Source organism: Cydia fagiglandana, chromosome 15 (genome assembly GCF_963556715.1).
Source record: "Cydia fagiglandana chromosome 15, ilCydFagi1.1, whole genome shotgun sequence".
Taxonomy (NCBI): domain Eukaryota; kingdom Metazoa; phylum Arthropoda; class Insecta; order Lepidoptera; family Tortricidae; genus Cydia; species Cydia fagiglandana.
The window spans coordinates 5,060,950-5,076,534 of record NC_085946.1 but is presented as its reverse complement, the minus strand read 5'-3'; the positions used below and the strand labels follow the sequence as shown (position 1 = coordinate 5,076,534).

The 15,585-nt window shown below is 38.4% G+C and overlaps 1 protein-coding gene across 1 annotated transcript in view; it reads right to left on the bottom strand.

The window, feature by feature from the left end:
* The window catches only part of LOC134671269 (visual system homeobox 2-like), a 129,546-nt gene extending 114,703 nt beyond the window's left edge, over positions 1-14,843 (bottom strand). The window contains exon 1 of the mRNA XM_063529082.1: positions 14,488-14,843. Within this exon, the coding sequence (XP_063385152.1) occupies positions 14,488-14,785 (298 nt within the window). The 5' untranslated portion in view covers positions 14,786-14,843. The remainder of the gene's footprint in view (positions 1-14,487) is intronic.
* Positions 14,844-15,585: the final 742 nt, after the last annotated feature.

Sequence of the window (15,585 nt, the reverse complement as noted above, 5' to 3'; positions counted from 1 at the left end):
AGGTGATAAAAATGCGACCATGATACCGCTGCAAGTAGGTACAGTCAACGGTAAAAATATGGGTGTAGACAACTTACTCAAAAATATGTCCCATAGTTCTTAATTCACTGACATAAGATTAATGGGACATATTTTTGAAATTATTTGTACACCCATATTTTTACCGTTGACTGTACAAAGTATTCTATATGTATCGACTATTAATAGTACCTATTTGTCTTTTCATCTGTCTTAGATGTATTTTTTCCCAGTGAAATTCTCCAAAGTGATTTAAAGGCTACTCTGGCGTTTACAAAGCCTTAATTACACAGTAATGGAATAACAAAGCAATCTGCGTGCCGCGCCCGACCAATTACGACGACGCGATTTATTGTTACACTTATGTGGAAATTCTATTAAATGTTTTAAATAATGAATATTTTAGAAATGTGAAATTAGATAACTATGGTCCTGGGTACGAATCCTGGTACAGTGTACAAGCAAATAATAAGATTTATAATATATTCTGGTAAAATAATAGCCGTGACATGTCGGTACTCTGTATTTCTCTAAGATCCCCACGTCACAGGCTCAGCCTAGTGTGGGTATCACTGTACTGCCTTTCCTGTAATATTAATTTCTGAAATAAAAATATAGGTATTTTGATATTTTTTTATAAAATCTTCAGGAAATATTTTTTATCTTCAATCCTAATTTAAGTTTATCTCATTATATACCTGCTATCTAAGGTAGGTGGGTAAGTTTTATTTATTTATTTATTTTATTAGTTTTAGTTTTAATTTATTTAGTCTATACTTAATTTTAATAATAGTTTGTATAAGTTTTGTTTATGTTTCATAATAAATTCCACCTGCTATAACTTAACACTAAGTCTATAAATATGCTCGAAACTTAACACTAAGTCTGATGTATACCTACAGAATATTTAAACCGGGTATCAATTCAATGCACTTGCAAAGCGTCCAAATTTACATCCAAATATTTAAAACGCTTACGAGTCCCTTTTCTCCCCTCGATGTTAAGAATAACGCGAGTGAATTAAGTCGTCTTGGGTTAAAAAGTCCAAAAGTAACCCTCCCCTTGGGGAGAGGGGGGTTGTATAGATTTTTCGGGGAGTTTAGAACGATACGCTTCTAATGCTACGCCAAGCGGCTGTTTTGTGTGCAAATAAGGATATTTATTTATGGAGAAGTTTTTATTTCAGCTTTTATATGTCTGTTAAGATGTTAGAGGATTCCGATCCGTTACTTTTGATGCTGACTGTAAGGTGTATTCGGGTAATACCGAATGTCGTATAATTCCGAAATTCAGATGAAAATCACCCTTAATTCCATCATAATAAAAGTCTCCTTTCGGAATTATCCGACAGTTTTCGACATTCGGAATTATCCGAGTAAACCTTACCTGAATTATGAGTAAGGAAAATATACAAAAATTGGATGTTATTGTGTGTGATTGTCTTTACTAGCCATGTCAAGCTTGATATAGTTAGTAGATAACCTCGTCAAGTAGGTAGTTATAGAGGTCGATTGTAATTTAATACTTTTGTTATGCTTTTGAACTAATTTTGATACGACCTGGACGATCGTCTCGCACCCATGCGACTTGACAGTTCGTGGGCTATATTAATTTAGTCTAATACCGTTCCAGAAATTGGCCTGTGATCATTATCACATCATTATGTTATCTATGAAAAGGGACCTTATTGTCGATGGCGCTTACGCCATTATTAACAATGCTTCGATATAAATACAATGCCGCACGACGGCTGTGCAGCGTAAGCGCCATCGACAATAAGGTCCCTTTTCATAGATAATGCCCCATTATAATGCCGCCTTTTTCTACCGCCAAAATTGTCTTGCCAGACAGTATAATTAGATAATTACCTATTGAACTAGTGGTCCATAGTTGTAGAACTAGACTATAGGTGCTTTTACGGTTTCAAAAACATACTATGTTTAGTAAATAATTTGGGCAGGGTCACTGCTACTAGGCCACCCGTGAGAAATTGCCTATTTATTCAAGCAGAACTCAATTGACAACCATTAAAGTGGATTCATTCACGAACAACACTATTTCAAAAATTCTTCCTAGGATAAAACAATATACATAATTCTATTGGCACTATACACCTCTCCTTGTCAGTCCTGTGCCTCCACTATCTTCTGTCCCTCTCGATAATGTGTATGGTAATGGAGGCGATGACTTATTAAACGACAACGATCTTATTATGGAAATTTTATTAAGGCTCATAAGTTATTATGGAAATGTACGAAATAGATGGTTTTTTGCGATATTTATTCCGGTGCTAGTAACGCCTACGACAACTATATATAATAATTATGTTTGGTGCTATCCTACAACATAATAGGAAAGTAAGGATTAGGTATTATTCCTTGTGAAAGTTTTAGTTAAAACAACGGTAGATTTGATAAATTCCCCTTTTTTGAAGTCGGTCGAAAACTTAAGAAATTCCATCTACATACTGACAGGTTTTTAGTACGGAACTAATAAATAGATAATATTTGGAATTTAGGTATGGGGTAAAAACATATATCTCACTTCCACATTATTTAAAATTTGCAGAATAACGGTGATGTCATAGAAAATTTTAATGGAGAGCCTCACTGAAATATTCTCAAGCCCAAAATTTAATAAGAAAAATATAACCTCTGTGTAGGAATTTGCAGAAAAAAATAAAAAGCGCGGGAAATCTCGCGCCTCCGAGAGGTCGAGAGCGCTCTATTATTGTCGCCGCTCCGCCAATCAAAAACCAACCTTAAACCTTAGTAATACAGCTCATATTAAATCGTATTCTAGATAGTTTCGTTTTCAGGCTAATTAGACACGAGGGAGAGTTAAAATTGCATTGGATTAGCAACTTTATTTCAACCAGCTAAGATTTGGTTTAGGCTGGACGGGATTAAAAGCAGATGTTGTCAATAGCTTGTGAAAACCTAGATCGCTTCGTGAGTACGTTCATACAGAAAATAATGTTGTAAATATGTCCGTTACATGTAAATCAGGCTATAAATATGTATTTGAAAAACTCGGGAATCACGGGATCATAATAAATAATATGAGACTTATCAAAGCAAAAAAGCTTTTTACCTACCTACTTATTGGAGGCACCTACTTTAGTAATAGTTTTTTACGAATCAAGTGCGAAAAATAGGAACTTCGCATTGAGAGGTGAATTTTAAAACACGACCGAAGCAAGTGTTTTAAATCGACACAAGTATTGTACAGCGTTTTACAGTATTATCTTTAAAGTTTCGACGTAGTTACGTAATGTGCTTATTATAGAACAGGGTGTCAGAATGGGGCACCAGATGTACTGTAAAATACTAAAGAATGTTAGACTATAATGCCCATCTAAACAGCCATACCTTTATATGCGATTTTTGTGCACAGGATACATCGCCACATTACACATGTCATATCATGATTCATGTCATGTGTGCACATACACACTAGTCGAATTTACCCTACTATCTATACTAGTCCAACCACACTAGTTATGAGAAAAGTCATAACTAGTGTGTAACGCGTCTTACGTAGGTACCTAAGCGAACAACTCGTGAAAGCGACGACGCGGCGCGACGCGGCGGGCCCAAGGCGTTCGCGTTCGCAACTAGATCGCCCACATACTCGTAGTACACTTCTATAGGTAATAAAGGATTGATTCGCTTCGCGTTCGCGTGTTGTTCGCCTACGTAGTACGCTGCGTAAGGGAAAGCCCTGATGAGACAGGCGACGCCGCGCGCCACAGCTAGCTCGCTCAACTAGCTGTTACCGCGGCTTTGTGCGGAGGTGTCGAGCCGCGCGCCCCAATCACGCACATAAATTACTAGAACTAACTAAGTTGTTTAATTCCCAACATATTTTAATATCAGATCTTATATTTTACTAATTCTAATAGAGGAAACTCTATTAAGGTGACAGTCAATTTCTAACGACAGCTGCATTACTGTTCATTTTACTATGGAAATTGACAATAACAACGACGCGTTCAGTACCAGTAGTGCAGCTGCGGTCAGAAATGGAATGTTACCATTAGGCTCTAAGGGCCTCTTGCACCATTCACTAACTCGAGGTTAACCGGTTAAACCTGAAGTTACCATGGTTACCAGTACATTTTGACACTGGGTTAACGGTTTAACCGCTCCCCAAGTTAGTGGGATGCTGCAAGAGGTCCTTAGAGTCTAATAGAGTTTACATAATGTATCAATATCATTAAGTCTGTCATTTTGACTTATGAGTTTGTAAGAAAGGGATACTTAAACCATAAAATAATTAATTAAGACTTTTTATTTTATAAAACCATAAACATAATTAAAAACAAACTTAGAATAAAATTAACCTAAAATTCGCCAACTTTCCAAAAAAATATTTGAGGTCACCGGGGACCGTAGGGCTGGCTCGTTCCTCGCCCAACGGATCGGCATAGCCATCCAAAGGGGGAACGCAGCCAGCCTTATAGGAACCCTTCCACAGGGTTCGGACCTGGGTGATCTAGCCTAATATATACATATTCGGCTAGATCACCCACATTATGTTCTATATATTTTTTTTTAGGTATTAGTTTTAGTTTTTTAGGTAGTATTAAGACTTGTAATTTTTAATCACTAAGGGGGTAATAATGTAGTCTCATCTAGAAATGTATAGTCGGGATACGGCTCGCAGCTCGAAAGGCGGCTAAATCAGCGGCAGACTGTACGCACCTAGTATCCAGCGAAACTGTGTAAAGCCCGAAGTTTTTGTTGATGATTACTGCTCTAAATGTTGTAACAAGCATTGTTTTCTGTAAGTTAACACACACAAGTCTAAACGAGTAATTCTTGTACCTATTTATTTATTTATATATATATATATATATATATATATATATATATATTTCAGGAATCTCGGAAACGGCTCTAACGATTTCGATGAAATTTGATATAAATATGGGGGTTTTCGGCTGCGAAAAATAGATCTAGCTAGGTCTTATCTCTGGGAAAACGCGAATTATTGAGTTTTTATATGTTTTCCGAGCAAAGAACACAAGTGGACATTGATGTGCACGTATCAGCTTTAAGCTGCCTGTGCATTTACATATAATAATATAATAATATAGCTCGGTCTCCCAGATATTTTATATTATGAAAGGCTTGATCAGTACGGATATGATGGTCATTCTTTGTCTACATGACAGCATGATAAAACGGTATTTGTCACTTTTTATCCCGCGGCGTTAAAAAGTGACAGTTATTTTATTTCCGTGGATAATAGGCATCCATAATACGCCTACAGGTTGTATTTGACTAGCTTCCGGTGATTTTTTTCTATTAATATGTATTAGCATCGTCCTCGTTATTACCTATATAGACAAGCATTATTAAATGTAATGTGGTCCTACGTGTGTCTTAGATTGGGACAAAACGGTCCTTGCAGTTTTACCCACCCAGTTACTTTTTTAGGGTTCCGTACCCAAAGGGTAAAAACGGGACCCTATTACTAAGACTCCCCTATCCGTCTGTCCGTCTGTCTGTCACCAGGCTGTATCTCATGAACCGTGATAGGTATTTCTGTTGCCGCTATAACAACAAATACAAAAAGTACGGAACCCTCGGTGGGCGAGTCCGGCTCACAATTTTCCGATTTTATTTGAAATGGTTTACTCTTGTAGCGGAACCGACTAAACCTAGTACCTACCTAGCTACCTAGTAGCTACTTAGTAGGTTTATTTGGTTCCGCTATACCATTTAATAGGTTGATTTGGAACAAAGCATGCCAGGCCAAGCCTGTCCCAGACACCGCTATACATGCCGACCGACACTGTTCGACACACCGACAAATTGCTACAACTCCAAGTCAAAGGCGACAGCGGTTGAATACTAACAAGTCAGGAGCTGACCCAAACACCGCAATAGACCCGCCATTTATTTTCCCACACATTGCTACACAACCAACTCAGAGGTGATAGCGGTTAATGCCTTCCTAATGGTTAAGTTTAAGTCACAAGCTACGTACACACCACTATACTTATGTAGGTTTCGGCATGTACCGACCGACTGTTCGACATCCCGACAAACTGCTACTGATCTTTTAAGTCACAGGCGACAGCGGTTGGGTATAGGAACCTACTAACAAGTCGAAAACTGTCCCAGACACCGACCAATACTGTTACACGTCAATAAATTGCTGCACGTCCAAGTCACAGGCGACAGCGGTTAGGCACTAAGATGTCAAAAGCTGGCACAGATGCTGACCAATACCGTTCAAAACACCGACAAATTGTTACTAATCCAAGTCACATGCTATAGCGATTGGGTTCTAACAAGTCAGAAACTGTACCAGACACTGCTATGGACGCCGACCAACGCCGTACGATTCGTTGACAAATTGCTACTGTCCAAATCACAAGCGCTAAGCGTCAACATCAAGTCTAACATGCCGTTGCCGCGTTGCTAATCTTTTGTCACTCTTATCATTTTGATGATTCTGTTTATTCGGAAAGCGCAAAAGTTAACGAAGGTTTGTTAAGTTTAAGGGGGTAAATCTCTAACTCAAGTAGCTTTTAGAGCAAAAACTTTTTGTTAAGTATCTCCGAATATTTTTACCTGAATGCAGCTGATCGTCCTACGCTACCCAAGCGTATTATCGCCGAATGAGCTGCTACGTGAATTTGAACCTAATAGGGAGATAAAATTGCTTAACTTAATAAAACGGGCTTGTTTCTACTCACTCATGACGGATAAGATAGCTATTAACGTTAAAGCCGAAAATATTACGTCACAAAACTTCAACTATTATTTAAAACTATTAAGAGGTTCTTCAATTAGCAATGACGTTCAACATGTCATAAAGTGACTTTTCTTCTCAGTATCACAGAATAAATAATAGTACTACCGTACAGAAAGGAAACTTCCTACAAAACCGAAGTTTGACAGCAGTTCAGGGTCGAATCATGCTATCCCTTTCTAACATATGGCACTATCCCTTTCGGCTATTTAGGGTTGTCAAAATTCAAGTGATTATCTTATCTGTGGTCGTGCACGCAAAAGGAAGTCAAGTGGTGCCAACCCTAAAAATTGCTCGGAGCAATGCTGAGCCGAGCGGAGCCGAGTTTGGCCGAAGTTAGGAGTTTCGCACCCCTGTCAGTATTCGTTCTTGCGTCCGCGCTCTTTCATCGCTTGCACCAAGCCGTAACAAACTGGTTGTACAAGGAGGGGTTAACATCGCACGCCGCGCGAATCCATTATGAGTTGCATGTGTGCGTGTGTGTATGTGTGAGGAACGCGAACTAATAACCGAACCCTTTCGGGTAAAGTCGGGGAACCAGCGCCAGATATGAGAACGGGAAAGTGAGGAAATACCTATCAATGATTTTTCAAAATAATTTGTGTTTTAGTGTAATCAAAAAGTACACATGCTTAATACTTGAAAGTCCGAGAAAATTTAGTAACGTAATTTATAGCCCTATAAAATTTAATACATATTTAATGTACGTAAAAAAAATCGCAAGGCGATTTGTCAGAACCTTAGCTTTTAGGTTACTGACTGATTTAAGCAATTTAGCGGAATTATACCTAACCTATGCTGTATGGTACAGTCACCTCTAATAATATGTTACTCTTTGAAGGCTGCAAAAATATATGACATCCTCTTATGATCGTGTCAGATATTTTTGCGGCCTTCATTGTATAACATAATATTGCAGGTAGCTGTACGTAGCAATGTTTACGATAATCACTTTAAAGTGTACCTAAATGGGGCCAAAAACAATAATTACTAAACAACAAGTCAGATTAACCCTTTCTGTGCCGTGTGGGCCCGCTAATAACGGCACTAACCCGCTAGCGTTTAGTCGATCGATGCTGACCCATATCGGACAGACAGACAGCGCGGCGGTAGACAGCTTATATTTACACGACAGGAAATAGTAATATTTTAAACTATTATTTTACAATTTCCTTAAAAGTAAGCAAAATCGTCTGTCGTAAAAAAAAGTTTTTGACCCTAATTTCCCGCAATAGTAGAGTTTCTTCTTCAACCTAGCGTTTTCCCGGCCTAGCGCCAGGGTCCGCCGCTATAACAGAGTTTATTTAAATAAATAAATAAATGTTTATTTATTTATTTAGACTTTATTGCACTTGAAATAATAAGTACAAATGCGGATTTAATGCCGTCATCCATTCTCTACCAATCAACCATTGGACCAAAAAAAAACAGTTCTTAGTTCAAGCTTCATTTTAAAAGTCTATTTTTTTTTAAATATTCGGTGGCCAACTATCCTGCAAAACAATATGATGCCTCCTGTTTTCACACACATCATTGTTCTTACGCGCCCAAATTCGGCGGCAACCCACACATACACACGACCCGATGTGTATACACACTCACATGGGAACACGTCTCCCCCGCTTGGTTCGTTAATTACAAACAGACAAACCAATAAGCCACGGCTTTCCTGGGTCAAGTTATTGCATTTATATAAAAGATTATAACACGTAGAACACTTTTATATCATATGTAAGTACTTACCAGTGGCGGCCCGTCAAACATATCCATAGGCAAGCCGGGGCTTACATATTTCCTTTATAACTCTGCTCAAACGTCCAAAAACAGGCAAGCCGGCGGGAATCGACTTTTATGGACACGCCGCCACTGGTACTTACCTACTTAAACGAATATTTTTGGTCATTTAATATGAACCTGCTTACCGTACAATGAAACCTAAAAAAAGTATTAGGTAGATTATTGGAAAGCTCATGAAGATATTTTGTAGCTTTGTAATTTTTACCAGTCAGTTCAGTGAAGAAGGACAGGTTTAGCAGTCGGATAAGTTGGGCGATTGTTATTATAATTATTACGCTACGTCTTACGTAGGCGAACAACGCGCGAACGCGGCGCGGCGCGGCGCGGCGAAAGCGGCCGCCGCCGCGCCGCGCCGCGCCGCGCCGCCTGACATTCGCGTGCAAATCGCGCCGCACCGCGTTCGCAACGAGATCGCTTACGTAGGACACTTCTATGGGCATCAAAGGATTGATTTCGCCGCGCCGCGCCGCGCTGCGTTCGCGCGTTGTTCGCCTACGTAAGACGTAGCGTTACATATTTACATATAAAAATGTAAATATGTAATAGGTACGTAATTAAATATCTTGAAAAAAGGAACATACCTATCAAACAATTACCTACAATTTCCTGTAGCACAGATAAGTTGTGCCACGAATGATATCTCTGTATGAAAATGAAGATAGACAGTCATTGACGGTGTCAAACGCTATTACTACATGCCTACACTAAGAAGGCATCAATGTAGATGTAGGTACTTCTATCTAAATTTAGTAGATACACTTTGTAGCTATTACCGCTATCATGAGAAGACCGTGATATCAATTGAATCAATTCAAGATAATGCAGTGTCATATGAGTGTCGTATAAACTTCATAAGAGTGACATTCCATTTCCAACTGCAGCTGCAATACTGTTCATTTTACTATGGAAATTGACAATGACAGCGACGCGTTTCCATAGTAAAATGAACAGTATTGCAGCTGCAGTTGGAAATGGAATGTCACTTTAAGGAGACAAATACGGCTTTTTGATAGTCAAATATTTCTAACTTGGTGAAACCATACCACCTAAGAACCCTAAATACGACACAGGATCTAAAAGTTATAAAGCCGTGGTAGATATATTATCACTTTATCCGCCGTAGGTAGGTACCTATGTATTTTTTGACTTTGTTTGACTTAACGTTTTCAAAATTGCAAGCTTGTATGTATAGGTAGTAGGTAAAGTACGTAAGTAAGTACTTATGTCAGTGATATAGCCACTTTTTACAAATTGATTATAAAAAATCTTCGGGCAACACCGGCTTCCGTCATAAAAAATTGTCGCACCACAAATTTTAAAAAAAACTCTAATACTACCTAAATGTCAATTCCATCCAAACCACCTGTTTGTTTAATCCAACCTGTCAAATATCATTTGTTTTGTCCCAGTCTATTCTAAAGCAAATCTCAAAAACGCTCTTTAACCAAACAATCGAGGACACCTCCTCACAATGATCTCAAAAACGTTTTTACGTTCACACCTCCATACAGTGGATGGCCTTTCATCCGGATAAAGGGTTGGATAAAGGATGTGTTCCATTAGTGGTCAGCTTTTATATCAGGTTATTGAATCGCGGCCTTGGTGTGGCTATCACAATACTGGTTTGAACTGCACAGTTGGAGGAGCGTGTTTGGGACGTCTTTGTTCCTTCTTCTTAAGGTTTACTATAGTTTGGTTTGTAATTTGATCTCAAATCGAATCTCGCTATCATTAACGTGATTTATAAATTAATTTAGCCGTTTATCAGTGTTTTTGCAGATTAGTCATGGCATTGAAGAAGCTTGTATGACTGTGATGGTTTGCGTTAACGCAGTTTAAAGTGGTAGTAAGAAGAGTTTTCTAGAATTAGCACTATTAACACTTCGTAATAACACTTTTATTATGTAGGTGAGTAATACTTATACATACAGTCAGCAAAACACATATCACTGCGGCATTTATCCTTAAATTACCCTAAACCTAGCAGCTGCATATTTCGCAAAATTTTGAATAATAATAAACCACCGAGTTTGGGCGGCACGGGCGCTAACTGCGGGGCGCCGATGTGCTTTAAAATGAACTTTATTGCATAGGTAATAAGGGACACATACACTACACATATCAAGTGAGCCGAGAGTGCTGCTCTAAAAGAGTCTATAGGACTAACTATGGATAAAATTACCTATATCTTTCTGTTTTACAAAAATTAGAATTAATGAGTGTGCCAAATGGCTCAATAGTGGTTTAGAAAAAGACTTCCCAATAAATTCTCTGTTTTATTACGAATTAACTCAGAATGCAGGTAGATAAAATAGACATCTAATAATGTAGTACTTAGGTACCAAAGGCGGCGCGTCCATAAAAGCCAATTCCCACCCGCTTGCCTGTTTTTGGACGTTTGAGCAGAGTTGTAAAGGAAATATGTAAGCCAAATTAGCCCCGGCTTGCCTATGGATATGTTTGACGCGCCGCCACTGTTAGGTACCTAAAGTTGTAAATCCCTTCACTCTACAGAGTGTGAGTTCTCTTAAAAAATCAAAGATAAACCTCAACAATAATTAAATATTCAAATGTTTACTCTTTATTTGAAGTAAGAACTATTTATTAAGTGTAGTTCCTCAACGATACTCTCTAAAGACAGGTATTATAATTACCTACATAGTTATTCGATATCATCATCATCATCATAACTTAAGAGCTTTGCTCTTGTCGGTGGAGTAATCGCCAGTCATTTCTTTTATGTGTCAGTCTTTTAATTTCCTCATACGACGCATTATTCCTATTCGATATAACCTATTTAATTTTAATTCCTTCAAAATTAATTTTAGTGTGATTGCAATATTTACCATAGTTATATTTTTCCTGCAAGGTAAGAATAATTTGGTCAGACACGAAGGTACCTACAGGAAACTTACACTTTAACACCTATAATAGAAAATACATAAGTAAGTTAATTTCACAATACTTTTACTGCTCATGCCTATCCATCCAAGAGCAGAATTCGCAACACAGGGCCAATTCGGATTATGAAATAGACATCTATTAGACATCACCAAGATACGATATAACGATATGTTTAAGATCTAACCTGTCAAATTTGACATTTGCGCGATTCTGGAGATACTCTTGAACGATTTCCACAGGATATGACTTAGAGATCTAATTCACATCTAATAGATATCTTACTCTATCTAACGTAAAAGTGACATTGGCTTCCCGAATTGCGCTGCAAAAGAGAACTAGTTGATATCTAAACTATAACGTATCTAGAATGGATCTAGTACGTGTCGTCTCTTGTGAATATCTTGAAGTTCAAATACAGTAGACAGCCTTACCGACGGTAACCGACGGAGGAAATTTGTGCACCTACTTGCCTCCATCCTCCATAGATCAGAGAACAAAATATCAGGCTTCCCAAATATCTATTATAATTATGTAAAAATATACCCGTCCCTGTATGAACTTTTCAGAACCACATTGCCTACCTTAAGAAGTTGAGATATTAACCTAACCTACGTTGCGGTCGAGTAAGAAATTTCAAAGAACCTTCTTTTGAATCTCATCCATTCTTATTAGAAAATTATACCCTGAATTTTTAATTAAATAAAAAAGTATATACCTAGATTTAATTTATGTAATAATGTTGAAAAAACTAATTCAAATCATGTATATAGGTCGCTTGTAATAATAATTTTGTCAAAACATAAACTCCGTGAAAAAATTACAAGTTGGATTTGGTTAACACCTATTTTATTTTCCTACTTTTATACCTATAGGTACCTCTTACATTATGCATTTTTGTTTCATGTCCATAATCTGTACGGATATGAAGGTCGTTCTTGTCTACGTGACAGCGTGATAAATCGGTGTCCGTCACTTTCTATCCCAAAGTGTTAAAAAGTGACAGTTATTTTATCACGCGGATAAAGATGGATAAAGCCATCCATAATACGCCGGCTGTTCTCTCTCACCATTACGTTTAATTAAGCACTATAGCCAAAGGCAGGTTTTTAACTCTCAACAAAACACTCAAGTAGCCACGAACACACGTCCAGACAGACAAAAATCTCGCGTTAACACGCCGCGTAAGCCGATCCGTCGGCGGCTCAAAGCCGCGCCGATAAAAAGGGCTAATAAAGCACTAATAAAGCGAAGGGCTAATGAGTGCTAATAAAAGTAATGAAAGGATTGAAGGGCTAATTAAATGAGACAATGCAGCTGCGCCCGCGCCGCGAATAACGCCTGCCAAGAGCTTCGAGGTTTCGCACAAAATACATGTTTTAATCACTTAATATTGCACAAATTCGGTTCAGATCTCTATAAATCGGTTCAAATCTCTATAAATCGGTTCAAATCTCTATAAATCGGTTCAAATCTCTATAAATTAGACAAATGTTGAGCTTGGTGAAACAAATGGAAAGATTTTCTAATGACAACACATTTAATTCCAATAAGCGTAGGCAGAAAAATGGTGGATATTATTAAAACCAAAATATTACTTTGCAAATCCGCGTAAAAACGTGTTTTTACGCGGATTTGCAAAGTAATATTTTGGTTTTAATTAATATGGATTTCCGCAAAGTAACGCCTGATTCTATTCACTATGGTGGATATTATTTTTAGTATTTTGAATTCAGCTTAATATAAACGAAAACACATTCACACAAACACACACAATTTTTGACAAGACTATGTTATTACTTGTAACATAAGTTCAGGCAACACAATTAAGTGATGAAATTGTTAACACTCAGGCCTAAACACAGATAACCTATCATAGGTCACATATCATGTTTTTAACACATGTTCACGCGAATCATTTTCAAAATAATCAAAGAAACCTTTTTTATTTTATCATTTAAAACACTACTAGGTACAAATGTAAAATAATACCTACTTACAAGTGGATGGTGTTTAGCAAAGTTAAGTCATCCCACATCCATTTTGCAATAAAATGTCAACTTTAAGCGTCAATTTTTTGAGTTGACATCTTATTGAAAAATTAATGTGCGTTGACACATTATTGCTTAACAGTATCCAAGTATACAAATTCAGATTCTCCTACATTTATTTGTGATAAATAATGATAATGCTTTCGATCGATTTTAAGGTCTACCAACTAGTAATTTATTCCAAATTCCAAGTTATTTATTTGTTTTATCTTTAAGATATCAAAATAATATAGGTACCTATCTATGTATTCACATTACCTACAGTCGTAGTTGTAGTAGTCGTAGGCAGTAGTCGTAAAAAGTACGTAATAACTTTTTAAATCTCAAACTATAATGAGAAAATTAAGGGATAGTTTGCACCAGTGTGGTTCCTACAGGTAAGTAATTTTAACCCGTAGTCTATTTGCTGTTTTTACCTAGTCTTATAAGGCTTGTATTTCGCTTTTTGTATTTTTTTTACTTTTTGGTGCAATAAAGGATATTTATATACTTACTTTTTTTATAGTTTTTTTATACATACGTATTAATATATTAACTTCAGGGGACCCTAAAATTAATATTTTTAGTTTAGTTAAAATAAATAGTTAATGAAACAAATGCTTACAAAAAATTAAACATAATACGCAGGCATATGTAAACTATCGTCAGTCGTGGCTCACACTCTTCTTTATGGCTGATCGTCCTTAGGTAAAACACTCCCACATCTTTAAGTAGTTTCATAACAATCATAACACTATCATCATTACCTATATACTTGTGTCCTCTCTACTTCTAGTCTTATAGGTACAATCTGACCTAACAGCTCGTATTTGCTCTGTCTTCACCACATCAGCGGATCTCTGTCTACACTATTTTATAAAAGCTCAGACAGTGTTTAAACTTGACGTGCAAGATTACATAGTTTTGTAATATTCATAGGGAGTTAATTTGACCATTATTTTAAGTGACTTACCAGGTGGTGGGTGGAGCAGCGGCGGCGCGGGCAAGAACGCCGCCGCGACCGCAGCCTGCGCGTTGAACGCCGCGGCGTACGCCACGCGGGACGCCACGGACGCCGGCAGTGGGAACTGGGGCGCGTACGACGGCCTGTCTCTACTCTCCGACAAATTCAGCACTCTGTCATTGTCGCGGCTCTCAAAGTATCTCTCCCGGCTCTCCCGCGTGTCGCTCAAGCCTAGCAACTCTTGGATGGCGAACGGCGAGCGCTGGGGCGCGCGCGGAGCGCTCGAGTTCGCGCTCATCGCCTGCATGCTTGAGCTCGCACGTGTACACTAAGCTTAACTTTACATAGTCACAATCAGTCACTTTGAAAAAATCGAGTTTTTTAAACACTTATACTAAAAATTATCTAAAATACTAAAATTTAAATTAGGCCTCTTTTCCAGATTTTCTTCGGTGAAAATCGCGGAAATGTAAGAAGTCGCGACGCGAGCGCTTGCCACGGTGTTCGGAGCGCGTCTGTGCGCGCCACCGCCCGCCGTCGTGTAAAAACGCCGCCGGCCCCCTCGACCACCCACTGGATACCGCCCAGCTTCATATCGCCCTAACAACCAACCCCATCCCTACAGAACTGACTTTTTCAAACTAGGGCGCGGTAGAGAAGCCAGGTTCCGAAACGACGCAAGAGTCGTTCGTGCGCGCCGTGATAGAACGTTTTGAATTTGGAACGCCATCCCCCCCAGGCGGCGCGGGCGGGGCCTGCTAATAGCCAATACGGATATTTTGTTACCGCACTCTATTGGCCAGATTTCTTCGCGGGGGACACGCCTACTCAACATGGCGTCACCTGAAATAAGAGCGTAACTTCAGGTGATAGAGTTGAAAGTTGGGTGAAGGGGTTGTGGTTGATTTAATTTTGATTAATTGTAAGAAATGAATAGGTCCGAGGGGTGGTGGGGGCGGGTGGATTGGCATGTAATCGTGCGCAGTGTCCTGCATTATGTGGTGAATGGCGAGTATTAGCGCACGTCCGCGCCTTTATGTCACTTATGTGGTACCTGCAGTCACACTTGAATGCCCGCCTTTATGCATAACGTCTTGGTTGATTTTG